The sequence below is a fragment of the Notolepis coatsorum genome (genome assembly GCF_963971535.1).
Source record: "Notolepis coatsorum genome assembly, chromosome: 18".
Classification (NCBI taxonomy): Eukaryota; Metazoa; Chordata; class Actinopteri; order Aulopiformes; family Paralepididae; genus Notolepis; species Notolepis coatsorum.
Window position 1 is genome coordinate 9,617,189 of NC_140182.1, and position 17,634 is coordinate 9,634,822.

Here is a 17,634-nt window from a genome sequence, read left to right on the forward strand (position 1 = left end):
GTTGTCAAAGTGGGCAGGGGTGAGGTGGGTTCTAGGAGTAAGGTCAAGCAGTAGTCTGACCAGTTTGTTTTGTGATGTTTGTAATCTTGATTTCATCGAGATTCCTTCCATTTTTAGATAGATGATATCAAACCAAACACATATTGTGGGTCTCTCAGTTACTGGCCTTGGTGCTGCTTGGGAATGTACAGTATGGCTACAATACATTCTCTCATTTCTGGCCATGAGAGATACCAGAGAGTGAGAGTGTGAGACGGTGACCCATGCTTATACTGATAGACTGTCCTGGAGGAGATGATAGGAATAACACAATCTATTACCCCTCCCCCCATAGATTCTTATTTTATTTTATTTTATTTTATTTTATTCTATGCTGTTTTTATTTTATATTGTATTGGATACTGCTACGGCCAAGGAACCACAACAAAGTGAATTTCACTCTTTATTTTTGCTGTAAAAGGTTGACAATAGGGATGTCCGATATTATCGGCCGATATTGGCATAAAAATGTGATATCGGAAAATATATCGGTTTTCAATATATATATATTTTTTTTTACATTTATTTAACCTTTATTTACCCAGGCAAGCAAGTAAGAACAAATTATTATTTTATTTATTGTCAAAGTATGCATAATGTTGTGTTAATTACATGAAATTATTCCGTTTTTTCGGGGGGGGGACCCTGCATATATCGGTATCGGTTGATATCGGTTGATATCGGTATCGGAAATTAAGAGTTGGACAATATTGGTATATCGGTATCGGTAAAAAAGCCAATATCGAGCATCCCTAGTTGACAATAAAAGGAATCTGAATCTGAATCTGAATCTTCATTACTTACCTCATTGAAGCTCATTTATAGTGATTGATTGATTGATTGATTGATTGATTGATTGATTGATTGATTGATTGATTGATTGATTGATTGAAAAGTTTATTAACAGATTGCAGAATGGGTACAATACAGTACGGCTCAATACACACAATTGTTAAGGGGATGCAGACCAGAGAAAGACTTTCGTCTTGTTTACAACAGGGTCCCCCATTTTCAATTCATCATAACATATGACATACATGACATACAGATAGACAGTACTGCTACATCTGTACATTTATGACATACCAGATTTGCAAATACAGTACTGTTTGTGATACAAAAAGAGTCTAAAAAAGAGTGTATATACCTTTGACGTAGAAACTGTACATTGGGGGAGGTTGGGTGGGTGGGGTGCGGTTGGGTGGGTGGGTGGGTGCTGTACATTGGAGGTGGGGGGGGGGGGGGGTAGGGGGGGGACACTGTACACTGTACATTGGAATACTGACAAAGCCATACTTGGTCATTTACTGTAACTGGTGATAGGTTTCTGACGCCTCGATGCTCTATACTGAGATTCTTTAACGAACACCGCTAGCTGTGTTGAGAGACTCTCTTCTTCTCTTCTTTTTACTCCGTTATGTAACTTGTACTGTATGTAATTGTTTCTTGTTTGTATTTTATATTGAAGGCTATATACCTTGATGTCTCAGTGTTAATTGGGGGAGTTGCAGGGTTTTTAAGGCCAAGCCAACAAGCCGGGCTTTATTTGGATTTATGATTTAAATGCTGTGTGGGTTTAAAACCACAGCCTAGAAAGCAATCCCTTGCCAACAAGGCACCACTTTCCCCCTGAATACTTTTAATTTATTTATATAAGCAAAGCATTAAATAAAAGTGTACTTCACACTGTGGCGACCACCGTACTAATCTACACTCTCGTCATCATGCTTCCATCGGTCATCACTTTTTCACATTGCATATTATTGTTTTGCCGGCGGCAGCTTGTTGTCGGTGTGATTGTTTGTGATCCGAGAAAATATGATTTAATTAATTCTTCTTGTCTTCTGTGCGCAGCAGGGGCTGAGTGACCACTTGGTGCAGGTTGGGGACATTTATCAGTCAGTGCTGCTTATAGGTACTTTATTTCGTGGTGGCACCATATTTCATTCATCGTCAGGACGGAAGAAGACACACTTAATATTAATACTACAACTCTGTACTTACACATCTGATTAGCACTATTACTCAGTAGTACTCGTTTATATGTATACCCAGTTTAATCACCTGTACATTGTATATTACTACAACTCTGTACTTACATCTGATTAGCACTATTACTCAGTAGTACTCGTTTATTTGTATACTGTACGTTGTATTGTACTTGTGCGGTGCCTGTATAATGACAATACATTTGAATTCACTATGAATTGAAAATGGGGGACCCTGATGTAAACAAGACGAAAGTCTTTCTCTGGTCTGCATCCCCTTAACAATTGTGTGTATCGAGCCGTACTGTATTGTACCCATTCTGCAATCTGTTAAATAAAGTTTTCATTCATTCATTCATTCATTCATTCATTCATTCAGTCATTCATTCATTCATTCATTCATTCATGCATGCATGCAATCTAATCTGATGTAATGTAATCTAATCACACACACACACCGCCCCGCCTGGCTGTCAGGAGGAGGCGCGCGTCTCCTTTAAAAACCCATGTTGTCCCTTTAATCTGGTGGATCAGAGGCAGGCTGACGTCACCTAACCCCCGAGCCGCCGGCTCCCATTGGCTGAAGGTGACGTCAGCCTTAGTTTTCTCTCTCTCTCTCTCTCTCTCTCTCTCTCTCTCTCTCTCTCTCTCTCTCTCTCTCTCTCTCTCTCTCTCTCTCTCTCCCTCTCCCTTCTGAACCATGACCTCATCCTTTAGTTCACCACGTTAGTGTTAAAGTGCACCTTCTGTTAACCCCTCCCTCCCCGTCTCGTTAGTAATAATACCTATAGCCTATATAGCTAAACCATGCAGTCCCTTATCAACAAACCCCCCAAAACAATACTTTAATTTAAATGTCTCTGTCTTATTATTATGGAACCTAGAGGAATGTAGTCAGCTGTAGTCTGTGCCCCCCCCCCTGTGTGCCCCGGGACGGGCTGCTCCACGCACGCACAGAGAGAGAGAGAGAGGTGAGTGCGCGCTTGGAGAGAGAAGACAGGGGTGCCCCCCCCCACCCCCATCATGACAGCGAGCTGTCAAACCCACCATTAGTCCGATTAGCCGATTACCTGGTTATTATATAGCCGACATTATAGCAGCGGCGCGGCTCATGGCTGCTATGATCCGAGCGCCTCCACAACACGCACGGTGGTTGCGCGCGGCGCGCTTGTGTTGTGTTGTGTGTGCGTCAGCAGCAGCGCGCGTTCCTCTGTGCGCGCTCTCTCTCTCCGTATTATTATGATGATGATGATGATGGGAATAATAATAATAATAACCGTTACACCTGGAGTTACTGCTACTACCACCGATGCTTTGTTTTTTTGATCCATATCATCATAACATCCCGCTGGTTCGCAGTGTTAGTCCGTTGTGTGTACAGTAAAGGTAAGGTGAAATGCATTTTCTTTGCTTTCTCTCGTTCATTTCTATTATATATTAATAATAATAACCATGCCGCTCAGTGGAGCGCTCATTCTCGCCGCATGCTGCTGATCTCTGCGCGTCACAACAACAGAACATATTATTAATGGAATCACATTCCTCGTTTCGTTGATGATGAGTTGCTTTTTCAGGATCAGGACACACTGCCTGCACGCGTGATGACGTGATGGTTGAACATTGTCCGCATTCTTTTCGGTCCTTTATTCCCTGCAATCTAGGTCGGTTTATTCTAGTAGCGCGCCGCCGCGGAGCTGAGCTGAGCCGAGCTGCATGCAGCCCCTCTCTCTCTGCAGCAGCAGCGTGCGTGAGAGGCATTGTTGTTATTATTATCAAGGCTTATGATGAATTGAAAATGGGGGACCCTGATGTAAACAAGATGAAAGTCTTTCTCTGGTCTGCATCCCCTTAACAATTGTGGTGTATTGAGCCGTACTGTATTGTATTGTACCCATTCTGCAATCTGTTAATAAAGTTTTCAATCAATCAATCAATCAATCAATCAATCAATCAATCAAGGCCATATTAATATCCCGTTCATGTCTTTGTGCGCGGCGTGCACGCCGTCTCTTTTTGCGCGTAGAGGTCGACATTGTTGCGTTGGAGGGGGGTGTAGTCGCTCTCACATTAATTTCTAATATTATTTGCTACGCAGATTTATTTTTAAATGCTCAACACACAATATCTAAATATTTCGATCCATATGCCTAGTACAGTATAGTAGTGCCATCATCACTCAGCTCTAGCTATAGAGGCAGTGTTTACATGTGATTGTTGTAGCCAGGTCATTGATTATTAGTTATTACACACATGACAGCCTCCTCGTGTCAGGTGATCTGCTTTGGAGATGGTGAAGATAGTACTGATGGTGGTGACTGTGTTTCACGCGCTGTCTGTGTAGAGTCTATTATTATTATGTAAACAAACGGACATCTTCCAGTAGGCAGCAATAAAGGACAGTTATTAAAGGGACCCTTCACGAAAAAACTCAAGCCTCAATGCTGATTTATTATGCATATCATTTCACAAACGTATCCACAAATTGCTAACAGTAGTAGGCTACACACTGGACTAATATTAACTGACTATTCTCTCATATGAGACTATTTCGTCTTGTTTACATCAGGGTCCTCCATTTTCAATTCATCAAGACATTTATGACATACAAATATACAGTACTGTGTAAGAAAACATAATAATAAAAAAAAAAATGAAATCCGAAGGGGAAGAAACTGTACATTAGAGGGGGTTGGGTGGGTGGGGGAGTGGGGGGGGGGACAACAACTATTCCCAGTTCCCACTCAAACCAGTAAGGGAAGAGTGGAACCTACTGGTGGTATGATGTCATCAAAAGGTGCAGAATATTGTATTATGTAAACAAACGGACATCAGTAGGCACCACCACTAAAGAACCCTTCGCAGAAAAAACTAAAACCCAATGCTGATTTATTATGCATATCATTTCACATTTATCCACCAATTGCTAACACACTGGACTGCGGAATATTAATCGATTATTCTCTCATATGATAATATTGTGTCTGTGTAGAGACATATGATGGAGGGTGCCAAGTGGGTTACTATCATGCCTGCATTACTAGTCTATAAGTACTTTAAGAAAGCATTCCCTCTCTCTCTCTCTCTCTCTCTCTCTCTCTCTCTCTCTCTCTCTCTCTCTCTCTCTCTCTCTCTCTCTCTCTCTCTCTCTCTCTCTCTCTCTCTCTCTCTCTCTTTCTCTCCCCTCTCTCCCTCCATCAGGAGGATCAGCTTTATTACTGATGCAGGTGATGCAATTGTCCCAGTCCGCCCCCCCCCCTCACTACAATAGCAGCTGTTTATTGTGTGTGTGTGTGTGTGTGTGTGTGTGTGTGTGTGTGTGGGCATTTGTGCGTGCGTGCGTGCGTGTGTGAGATGCCACCTATATCAACAACGGTCGTGTTCTGCTCTTCCGATGTGGTTACATACAGTACGTACATTTAAATTGAGTCGTTTAGCTCAACGCTTTTTATCTAAAGCGTATACAAGTTTTGTACAACAAGTCAGCAGGAAGGGTAGATGGTAAACGGCTGCTTTTTTATATAGCAGCTTTTATCCAAACATTTTACCCATTCACTCACACGTTCACACACCGACGGCGGAGGCGACCACGCAAGGTGCCAACCTGCTCATCGGGAGCAGTTAGGGGTGAAGTGTCTTGCTCAAGGACACATCGACACGCTGTAGCTGCCTGGGAGGAGCGGGAATCGAACCGGGAACCTCCAGATTGCCAGACGACTGCTCTACCTCCCGATCCACTGTCGCCCCTAGAAGGGGACGCTATTCTCCAAGTGTGGGTCTGGGGGCCACAGTCTCTACAGGAAGCTCTACAGTCTCTACAGGAAGCTCTACAGTCTCTACAGGAAGCTCTACAGTCTCTACAGGAAGCTCTACAGTCTCTACAGGAAGCTCTACAGTCTCTACAGGAAGCTCTACAGTCTCTACAGGAAGCTCCACAGTCTCTACAGGAAGCTACACAGTCTCTACAGGAAGCTCTACAGTCTCTACAGGAAGCTACACAGTCTCTACAGGAAGCTCTACAGTCTCTACAGGAAGCTCTACAGTCTCTACAGGAAGCTCTACAGTCTCTACAGGAAGCTACACAGTCTCTACAGGAAGCTACACAGTCTCTACACAGGAAGGTCTACAGTCTCTACAGGAAGCTACACAGTCTCTACAGGAAGGTCTACAGTCTCTACAGGAAGCTACACAGTCTCTACAGGAAGGTCTACAGTCTCTACAGGAAGCTACACAGTCTCTACAGGAAGCTCTACAGTCTCTACAGGAAGCTCTACAGTCTCTACAGGAAGCTACACAGTCTCTACAGGAAGCTCTTGTTTTTTTGGTTTAGTTTTTAACACCCATTTATATTTCTTATTATTGTTTTATTGTGGATCCCCATTAGTCTACACCAAAGTGAGACTACTCCTCCTGGGGTCCAAACATAAAAAATATAAACACAAAAAAAAGTTAAATAAAAATATAAAACCACAAAAGTACTCACAAGAAAACATCACAACAAACAAAACAAGTGAATCAAAGCTCACTCGATATTCACAAGTCAGATATCACAATTCTTCTCCAACCATAAATACATATTCCATAATCAGTATTAGATTTTTTTCTTTTTAGAAAACAATGAATCAACACACAAAGTTGTTTACCTGCAGGTATACTGGTTGTAAAAATTTACCATGTTTCGACCGGTGGTGTTGTTTGTTTGTCGTGTCCATAGCTCCTGATTCTATTATTGCATTTTTAGTCACTAGATACGGCACCACCGGCGACGCGGTCCGCTTAACGGGGGGATCCCCCGGACAGACGAGTCACGGAGCCGGTCTGGTCCTCGGCGTGAAATAACCCTTTTATAACCCTTTCACTACCACCACACTACAGAAGGTTATTAACCTTTCACTACCACCACACTACACTACGGTTAACCTGTCTGTAGTGTGGTAGTGAAAGGGTTATAACCTTCTGTGTAGTGTGGTAGTGAAAGGGTTACCACTTTGTCGTGTCGTGGCAGTGAACAGGTTAACCTTCTGTGTGTTGTCGTCGCAGTGAAAGGGTTAACCGTTTGGTGGTAGTGTGGCAGTGAAAGGGTTAAAGGAACACGTCAACATCACGGGAATGTTGCACTTTTACTGTCTCCTCCAGAGTCGGACAAGAAGACAGATACCAGTCTCCTCTCTGTGCGTTCAGTAGAAAGCTAATCCCGACCGCAAGCTAGCCTATTAGCTTAGCACAAATGAATGGAAGCGGATACGGACCGGCTAGCCTATAGCTCATTGGCCAAAAACACCTCTCCCGGAGTTTCAAGCTCATCCGCTTCCATTCATTTGTGCTAAGCTATAGGCTAGCCGGTCCGTATCCGCTTCCATTCATTTGTGCTAAGCTATAGGCTAGCTTGCATTTCGGGATTAGCTTTCTACTGAACGCACAGAGAGGAAAGCGGCATCTATCTTCCGTGTCCGACTCTGGAGAAGACGGTAAGAACATCCCTTAACGCTTTTCACTGCCACACTACAGAAGGTTAACCCTTTACTGATAGTGTGGCAGTGACAGGGTTAACCTCCTGTGTGTTGTCGTCGCAGTGAAAGGGTTAACCGTTTGGTGGTGGCGGTGTGGCAGTGAAAGGGATATAGTTGACCTGTTCCTTTAAGAGCCCCCTTTTCTTGGGCATGATTAGATTAGCCTTGTGTGCCTCAGTACTGCTGGAGGCTTATGTTCTGGTCCACACACACACACACACACACACATGTACACGCACACGCATGTACACGCACACGACGCATGTACTACACACACACTCCCAACAGGTGATATCCTGTAGTCAGCGGCGGGTGAGATAATGGAGAAAGGGGAGAAGACGGGAGATGACCCTGAAGTAATTGTTGATTGTCTACTAAATGGTTCCCATGTCTCTCTCGGTGTGTGTGAGACGGAGAGAGAGACGGGGAGAGAGAGGGAGAGAGAGACGGAGAGAGACGGAGAGAGAGAGAGGCGGCTTTCTGTTCGTCTCTACTGAAGGCCACAGCGAGCGAGCGGATGACGTTATGGGTTAATGAATGACCTGGATGATGTTACCTCAGCTCTGCCGTGGCCTCTGGTTGATCTTCTGTTGATCTTTTGCCCCCCACCCCTCACTCCCCCCCCCCACACACACACACACACACACATACCGTGTGATATGTCATTATTGAGCTGGTCCTTCATGCTTAGCTCATGGGTCTTCTATAGGCTGTGTAGGACCAGTCTATACTGGTCTCAAACAAGAGACTGTCAGGCTTTAAAACTGTGTAGGACCCAGGCCTAGAACTGCGCCCTGAGAGAGGGAACTGCACCCTGAGAGAGGGAACTGCGCCCTGAGAGAGAGGGAACTGCACCCTGAGAGAGGGAATTGCGCCCTGAGAGAGGGACCTGCGCCCTGAGAGAGAGAACTGCACCCTGAGAGAGGGACCTGCACCCTGAGAGAGGGAACTGCACCCTGAGAGAGGGAACTGCACCCTGAGAGGGAGGGAACTGCGCCCTGAGAGAGGGAACTGCACCCCGAGAGAGGGAACTGCGCCCTGAGAGAGAGAACTGCGCCCTGAGAGAGAGAACTGCGCCCTGAGAGAGAGAACTGCGCCCTGAGAGAGGGAACTGCACCCTGAGAGAGGGAACTGCGCCCTGAGAGAGGGAACTGCACCCTGAGAGAGGGAACTGCACCCTGAGAGAGGGACCTGCACCCTGAGAGAGGGAACTGCACCCTGAGAGAGAGAACTGCGCCCTGAGAGAGAGAACTGCGCCCTGAGAGAGAGAACTGCGCCCTGAGAGAGAGAACTGCGCCCTGAGAGAGGGAACTGCGCCCTGAGAGAGGGAACTGCACCCTGAGAGAGGGAACTGCACCCTGAGAGAGGGACCTGCGCCCTGAGAGAGGGAACTGCGCCCTGAGAGAGGGAACTGCACCCTGAGAGAGGGACCTGCACCCTGAGAGAGGGAACTGCACCCTGAGAGAGGGACCTGCGCCCTGAGAGAGAGAACTGCACCCTGAGAGAGGGACCTGCACCCTGAGAGAGGGAACTGCACCCTGAGAGAGGGAACTGTGCCCTGAGAGAGGGACCTGCACCCTGAGAGAGAGAACTGCGCCCTGAGAGAGGGAACTGCACCCTGAGAGAGGGAACTGCACCCTGAGAGAGGGAACTGCGCCCCGAGAGAGGGAACTGTGCCCTGAGAGAGGGACCTGCGCCCTGAGAGAGGGAACTGCACCCTGAGAGAGAGAACTGCACCCTGAGAGAGGGAACTGCGCCCTGAGAGAGGGAACTGCACCCTGAGAGAGGGAACTGCACCCTGAGAGAGGGAACTGCACCCTGAGAGAGGGAACTGCACCCTGAGAGAGGGAACTGCGCCTTGAGAGAGGGAACTGCGCCCTGAGAGGGAGGTTTGCCCTGAGTGGGAGGCTCGAAGGGTCAAAGTGGGTATCAAACAGGAGGCAAGACTGTCAGGTTTTAAACTGTGGATACCAAACAGAGAAGGTAAAGACAACGTTGAACTGTTGAACAGTAATCCAGAACTATTTTATTGCACTGTAAAAACAATTATTTTATCTATTCTATTCTACTATTTTATTGCACTGCCACTATTGCACTATTTCACTCTGTCTATTTGATCTTACTCTTTTTATTATTGTCTATATAAAACTGAATCAAACAATAAACAAGGTGGCCTGTTGGGATGTTAGATCCTATAATGTGAAAAACTGTGATTTTATATGTCTGCACTTTATGTGCTCATTTTATGCCTCGTCTTTTTTCTGTTGTGAAGCACTTTGAGCTGCAGTTTCTGTATGAAAGGTGCTCTACAAATAAAGTTATTATTATTATTATTATTATTATTATTATTATTATACAGTATCTCTGTGAGGATACAGGCTGTGTGCTGTAGGACCGCTCTATAGTCAAGTCAAGTCAACAGTTTATTCATCACATACATACCAGGCCATACAGTGAAATGTGGTTGGCCATGCCCGCTACGATTGTGCAATAAAACAATAGTAATAGTAGTAATAATAATAATAATAAGATAACTAGAATAGACATGATAAATAGACATGTTAATAAATCACTTAAAGGCACTGGATCCTATGTACACTCCTATATACAAGGTGCAATTTTACTTCTATGTCCCTAATGCTATACTTGCTGTTACTAACTATACTATGCAACAATCACAACAAGTTATTTTCTCTTAAAGTGTCCTTTTTCCCTTCCTTTAAAGTGTCCTTTTCTTGTGTGTTTAAAGTGACCTATGGTGCGTTTGTGTGTGAGCGAGTGCAGAATGTTGTGTTGTGTGTGTGTTGTGTGTGTGTGTGTGTTGTGTGTGTGTTGTGTGTGGAGAGATCAGTGTTCATTTCTCTGATGGCCTCTAGGGGAAGAAGCTGAGTCGGAGTCTCTCTGTTCTTGCTGCATGTATGCGTAGGCGCTTGCCCGACCGCAGCTGCTAGAACAGGCTGCTGTTGTTGTTGGGGTGGTGAGGGTCTTTCATTATTCTGCAGGCTCTGGATTTGCACCTCCTGTCTCTATACAGTATCTCTGTGTGGATACCGGTTGTGTAGGACCGGTCTGTATCTCTGTGTGGATTATCCCTCGTGTTCTGAGATAAGGCACCTCCCTCTCCTTTATCGTATTGACTTAACTTAAAGACTCTCAGACCCAGGCCTGCTCTCCACCAGCCTGGTGTCATTGGCTTGTTAACGAGGTTAAACAGCCGGTTGGGCCTGTAGATGATCTGTAGATGATCTGTAGATGACCTGTAGATGATCTGTAGAGATGATCTGTTTGAATCTACACTATTAGATGTTGATAAACTGCCTCAGGGGTTTCCTTTTTTTTTCTTTGCCCCAAAGCTATTTCGTCTCTATTTCGTCTTTTTCATACAACATTATGTCAGTGTCACATAATGAACTCAGAATATAGAAATATGAGGGTCCGTACCCTAACTGGCATGATGCCATCTGTCACACGATACAGTCCTCTGTACCCTAACTGGCATGATGACATCTGTCACACGATACAGTCCTCTGTACCCTAACTGGCATGATGACATCTGTCACACGATACAGTCCTCTGTACCCTAACTGGCATGATGCCATCTGTCACACGATACAGTCCTCTGTACCCTAACTGGCATGATGCCATCTGTCACACGATACAGTCCTCTGTACCCTAACTAGGGCTGACCCCTATTAGTCGATTAGTCGACTAATCGGTCGAAAGGAGCCGTAGTCGACTAGCCAACCTCTTAGTCGAATACAAAAAAATAAAAATTATAATATATATATATATTTTTTTATCATTCTTTCCAAAAGAAAAGAGGCCTAGAAGCGTGGCTAACGCTAATGGCATGCATACCAGAGGATAACTGCCTACGAAAACAGGCACAGAGGCACTGAAAGAGGATTTCACCCATCTAATGAACACTAGACTATAGACAAATATCCCCCACAGCCCAATTGGAATGATAAATAAAAAAAATTAAAAATAAATAATAATAATATTAAAATCTTTTTTTTTACCCGCGACCGATAGTCGACTAACGGCAAATGTTGGCCAATCATGGTCGACCATCCAAATCCTTAGTCGGGGACAGCCCTAAACCTAACTGGCATGATGGAATCTGTCACACGATACAATCCTCTGGACCCTAACTTCAAGTTTTTTTTTTTTTTTTTTTAACTTTATTTTTTAGCGCTTATTGCTTTTCTGGTCAAGCATGACCGACAGAAACAGGTTGAAATGGGATGTAGAGCAGGGGAAGACATTCTGAGAAATGACGGCGGGTCCGGGAATCGAACTCGTGTCCCCCAGATCCGTGACGAGCACGGTTTTCCCCGACGCAGAAATAGCGCCGAGATATGCGGTGAGCTACGGGAGCTCCCTCTAACTTCAAGTTTCATGTTTCAAGTTTCTTTATTAGTTGTCATAGTAAAAAATACAGAATACTTTTCCATGAAATGCTTTTTCCTGTATGAGCCCCTGGGAGTGTGCTAGATAAAAATAAGATAAAAAGTATAAAATAGAAAGTCAAAAGTACGTAAACAAAAAGTGTTCAGTCAATATACATTATGTACAATATACAATACAGAGTAAAAAAAAAGGAGTAACAGTGAGTTACAGTACAATACAGTATACAGTACAATGCAGAAATGGGATGAGGTACAACTTAGGGTGAGGTGCAATGAGGTATGAGTTGTAGTGCACATCTCTTTAAAGCGTCTAAAGTGAGTAAGCATAACCAGTTCGAAACAAGGCGGACATTAATACAATTTTCAATCAATCAATCAATCAATCATTCCAATAACGCACGCTCACTTCATTCTTAGATGCTTCTAAAGAAAGTAGGTTCAAGAAAAGAATTAGCCTCCTATAGGGAGGCAACTTCTCTTTTAAATTTTTTTTGAACCTACTTTCTATAGAAGCATCTAAGAATGAAGTGAGCGTGCGTTATTGGAATGATTGATTGATTGATTGAAAATGTTATTAATGTCCGCCTTGTTTCGAACTGGTTATGCTTTGGCCCTCTTTCGAAGTGGGTTATGCTTAGAGTTTGGAATCAGGGCTGGTGGTCCATCGCCCTGCTCTAAAGATAAACTCTAAGCATAACCGATTCCAATTAGTGATGCACCGATGTGAAAATTGTGGCCGATACCGATAACCGATATTAATATTGCTGTTCTGGCCGATACCGATATTTACCGATGTCGATATCTCTGTATAGAAAACACTTTTTTATGATAATCAAATAAAGAGCTATTTTCCAAAACGCATTTTTTTTTGTACTTTTGTAACTTATTTTCAGAAATGACTGATATTTTGAAACTATTTAAGGCCAAAACCAATATATTTTTTATATCGGTTCATATCTTGATGAACTGATACCGATGTGTAAAAAAAACAGCCATATCGGCCGATATATCGTGCATCACTAATTCCACACGCTCACTTCATTCTTAGATACTTCTATAGAAAGTAGGTAAAAAAAGAAAAAAAAGAGAAGTTGCCTTCCTATAGGCCGCGCCTCGGGCCTAACGACCACCCCTATAGGCATGCTCTAATTCTCATAACGCACTCCTGCGCGTGATGTAATGCTTAAGTACATGTGGATGTGTGTGCTGTGAGTGTAGTTGATGTTTTGTTGTTACATAGAGTCATTGTCGTTGAGCATCCTGATGGCCTGGGGATAGAATCTCCTTCTGAGTCTCTCTGTACTGGCCGTGAGGCTGGCATGACATCTGTCATACCTTACAGTCCTCTGTACCCTAACTGGCATGGCATCTGTCATACCTTACAGTCCTCTGTACCCTAACTGGCATGGCATCTGTCATACCTTACAGTCCTCTGTACCCTAACTGGCATGGCATCTGTCATACCTTACAGTCCTCTGTACCCTAACTTGCATGACATCTGTCATACATTACAGTCTGTACATAGTTTACATGTTATCTTCAGAATCCTCCCCTCAGGCAGAGACGGCCTATATATCATAAATAATAATAACAACATAAAGCCTGTATTCTTAGGACAGTGTGTCCCTAGATGGTGAGGTAGAGTGTCTCCTCCTGGTAGAGTGTAGTGTTGTCAAAAATATCGAAAAATCGATACATATCGATTCTGAATATTTAAAACGGTTTCAATACTCATTTCCCGAAATATCGATATTTAATTATTCATAAAAAAAATTGTCTAAGGAAGTTGCATTGTTCATTTCAATACCTGTAATAGTACAGTAGTCCACACACACACGTGTGCATTCAGTTAAGTTGGAATATGACTGTAATAACAGTTCAGTTTGTCAGGTACATGCAACACAGATTACAGTGTTGACATCTGTCAGCTTGAGAAAATACCATGTTCTGCAATAAAAATGATTGAAGTGAGATGAACAGTTATTTTTAAATGTGTGATCTAAAGATAAACAAAGGGTTTTAAAAGTGTTATATTTATCTTCTCTCATAGTACCAGAGAGAAGCTGAGGAGAATCAACCAGCAACAAAAGCAAAACTTAAAACTTTTTTTGTAAGATTGAACCTTTTTCCCAGTGGTATCGAAAATGGTATCGAATATCGATACTTTTCAAGGTATCGTATCGAAGTTCGAAATTCCAGTATCATGACAACACTGGTAGAGTGTGTCTCCTGGGCCCTCATTCATCAACGTGGACGTAGAACATGTTCTATTTTCACACGTAAGCACAGAATGTAGAATCAGTGTACGCACAGGAAAATCGGGATTCACCACACGTGCGTACGCAGGTTCTACGCACACCTGTCATGATGAATATGACTTTGATCCTACGTTTGAGCTTGTGCACTGTTTTAAGTATTTGCATACCAGAACCGCCCCGATTAACCATATACGGTAATGGTATACCCCCATGAAATGTGGAAAAATGGACTAAGCCGAGGGAAGCGTGTTATGAGACAGGTGATGTCGGATATGATATCTATTAACCATTGCTGCCTGGGCAGCGCAAACACTAATAAAGACCGCGCTGGAATATGACTGCCTTTTCCCGTGTTGTTTGATTAATACCCAGGGATTAAAGTTCTCCTCAATTTTATTCCAAATCGCGATGGATCTCCCGTCAATTTTCTACCTGCTGCATATGATTTCTAGAGGCATACTACAATCTATTTTGATGTCAGTATTGGGTAGCCTATATAAACAATAATACGAGAGCATATACAAGAACAATGAATCTCACTGCATGTATGATGTAGCCTGCCTTTCAATACATGAACTTGAATTCCATCATGTTTGTGTGCGGGACTCACAAGGCTGTTGTCACAATGGGTGGTACCGGTACATTAATAACAGTCCACACAATATCACGATGGACCATGCCATAGCCTATGTTCTATTAGGACATGATCTGTGACGACAAATGTTCTAGAATGTTTGATTAAGATATCATACTCTGACAGCATGCCTATGATCAACATAAACGCGAACTTGAATCCCATCATATACATAGTCTGTCCACTATCTGGTGTCATTGCAATGCGTTTTCTATTCTTTCTTATACAGTAAAAAGGGGGAAGAACACTATATTGTGGGTGTTCATATGACTTGTATTCTGCTTACAGCTTCGAAATTCCACTTGTTTCGTTTAACGTAAAGCCTTTTAAATATAATCAAAACGTTCCCGTGTTTCTGCGGTCTGTGCGCAAAATAATAACGAGTTGAGCTTTATGATTTATGATGAATTGAAAATGGGGGACCCTGATGTAAACAAGACGAAAGTCTTTCTCTGGTCTGCATCCCCTTAACAATTGTATGTACTGAGCTGTACTGTACTGTACCCATTCTGCAATCTGTTAATAAACTTTTCAATCAATCAATCAATCAAGCTACGCGGAGCGCAGTCAGTCAGTAGCCTACACCCCGTATATTCCGATAACGCTATATAAACCATGCTGCATTCATTCTGAGAGAAAGATCTATTATTCCAAATGCTATTTATAGGGTTTTGACCATAATTACACTACTGTTGCTATTTTACAATGAACTATAATGAATTACGGTTCATACAGAACATGCCAGTGTTATTATGCGCAGAAGCTCATTTCCTTGTTGTAATAATATATTCTACCACTGGGCGTCAGCTAAGTGTGGTCCGAGCTGTGCGTAAATATAAGCACAGAGTCAAGTTCAAGTTGAAATTGATGAATCCCACTCTTTGCTTAGAAATGATCGTACGCACAGGTTAAGCACAAATCTGTGCGCAAGTCAGGTTGATGAATGAGGGCCCTGGTGAGGTGGGTCTTGGCGCAGCAGGTGGGTTCAGACTAGGGCTGGGCGATATATGGAGTATACTCGACGTATCGCGGCTTGTTCTACATGAGATGTAGTAAGTTACTATATCGTGAAACATCGAGTATAATGTTGTCACGTCAGTTCCTAAGCTGACATGAGACTTGCTTTTGCGCAGAGCTTTCCTCTCATTTTCATAGACACAGACCAGTGCGGACCTTCAACGACAAGCAATTGAATTGACGCGAGCAACGGGCTAATAATGTTAGCTGCTAAGCTAACTAAGTTATCCCATAACTAGGCTAAGCTAACTAACGTTAGCCATTAGCCGCTAACCCTGGAAAACGCTCAAAGCGGAGTGACTCCTGCACGACACCAGTTCCATTAGTGAGGAAGGCTCTTTTGCGCGATCTCTCTCTCTCACTCTCTCTCTCTATGTTCAATGATTTAAAGTAGCCAAACATTACACTATAAATACTAACTGGATCGTTGATGACATAAACATTTAATTTCATTATTATGGGAAATATTCTAAAATTATTAAGTCTGCTATAAGCCATTATCCCTTTGTGTGTGATTATTATTTTCTCACAGTAGTGTGTATATATGTGTGCATGTGTGTGTGTTTGGCTAAAGTGGATAGAAAACACAGTAGGCCTACTGTGCAAAAGTCTTAGGCACCCAAGAGTTTTTATATAAATTGTCTTAGATGTAAAACATTTTATTAAAAAATTTAATTAATTAGTGTGTCAGTAGACTACTGTTAGTACATTTTCATTAAATTATTTTTGAAAGCATCTTCATGGTTTAATGCAAACATAATGCTGCAGGGACTATTATAATCATCATATTGGCGTGGCTTTATCAAAGGGTTAAATCAAGCATTTTTAGCGGTCAGGTGGCGTAGCGGAGATTGCGCTCGTCACCAATGCAAGAGGCTGCGGTCTCGACTCCCGGAGTCAGCATTGCTTGGGGCTTGGGCTGATCGCTATACTAACCCGTTTGGCTGGGTTAGGGGGAGGGCAAGTCATGGGTGGGAATCTGGCGTTGTGGACAGCGACGACTACAGGTCAGGTCTGGGCGCCTGCTCAGCGGAGCAGGACTTGAGGAAGGCAGCGTGACCTCCCACGCGTTACACTTCACCAATGAGAGCCCTCGCTGCCAGGTGAAAAAAGAGTCACTGGCTGTCGCCGCGCGTGTCGGAGGAAGCATGCGGATGACTTCAGGGTTCCCTTGTACCGACCAGTAGGAGAACATGCGCACAACAACCAGGTAGGGGAGGGGGGGAATTGGCACAACGACTAAATTGGGGACGGGGAGAAAACAGAGAAAAATCGGAGAAAGAGAGGATAAAAAAAAAAAAAAATCAAGCATTTTTAAGTGGTTTAGAGGAAATGTCAAAATATCGCGATATATATATCGTGTATCGTGATATGGCCAAAAAAATATCGCAATATCATTTAGAGGCCGTATCGCCCAGCCCTGGTTCAGACGTGGCCCCTGGTAATACCAGTAGCACCCCCCCCCCCCCGTGCCCCCTGCATGCCCCAGCCGGTCTGTTACTATGGCAACTGCAGAATCTGCTCCAGCCCTGCACGCTCTCTCTCTCTCTCTCTCCCTCCCTCCCTCCCTCCCTCCCTCCCTCTCTCCCTCTCTCTCTCTCACTCTCTCTCTCTCTCTCCCCCTCCCTCTCTCTCCCCCTCCCTCTATCTCCCCCCCCTCTCTCTCCCCCCCTCTCTCTCCCCCCCCCCCCTCTCTCTCTCTCTCTCTCTCTCTCATCTCTCTCTCTCTCTCTCTCTTTCTCTCCCCCCCCTCTCTCCCCCACCCCCTCTCTCTCTCTC

General features: G+C 43.8%; 1 protein-coding gene across 1 annotated transcript in view; it reads left to right on the top strand.

Moving 5' to 3' along the window:
• The window catches only part of LOC311244824 (uncharacterized protein), a 152,994-nt gene that overhangs the window by 91,001 nt on the left and 44,359 nt on the right, over window positions 1-17,634 (top strand). Inside the window, exon 21 of the mRNA XM_084334507.1 lies at window positions 6,077-6,320. Within this exon, the coding sequence (XP_084190633.1) occupies window positions 6,077-6,320 (244 nt within the window). The remainder of the gene's footprint in view (window positions 1-6,076; window positions 6,321-17,634) is intronic.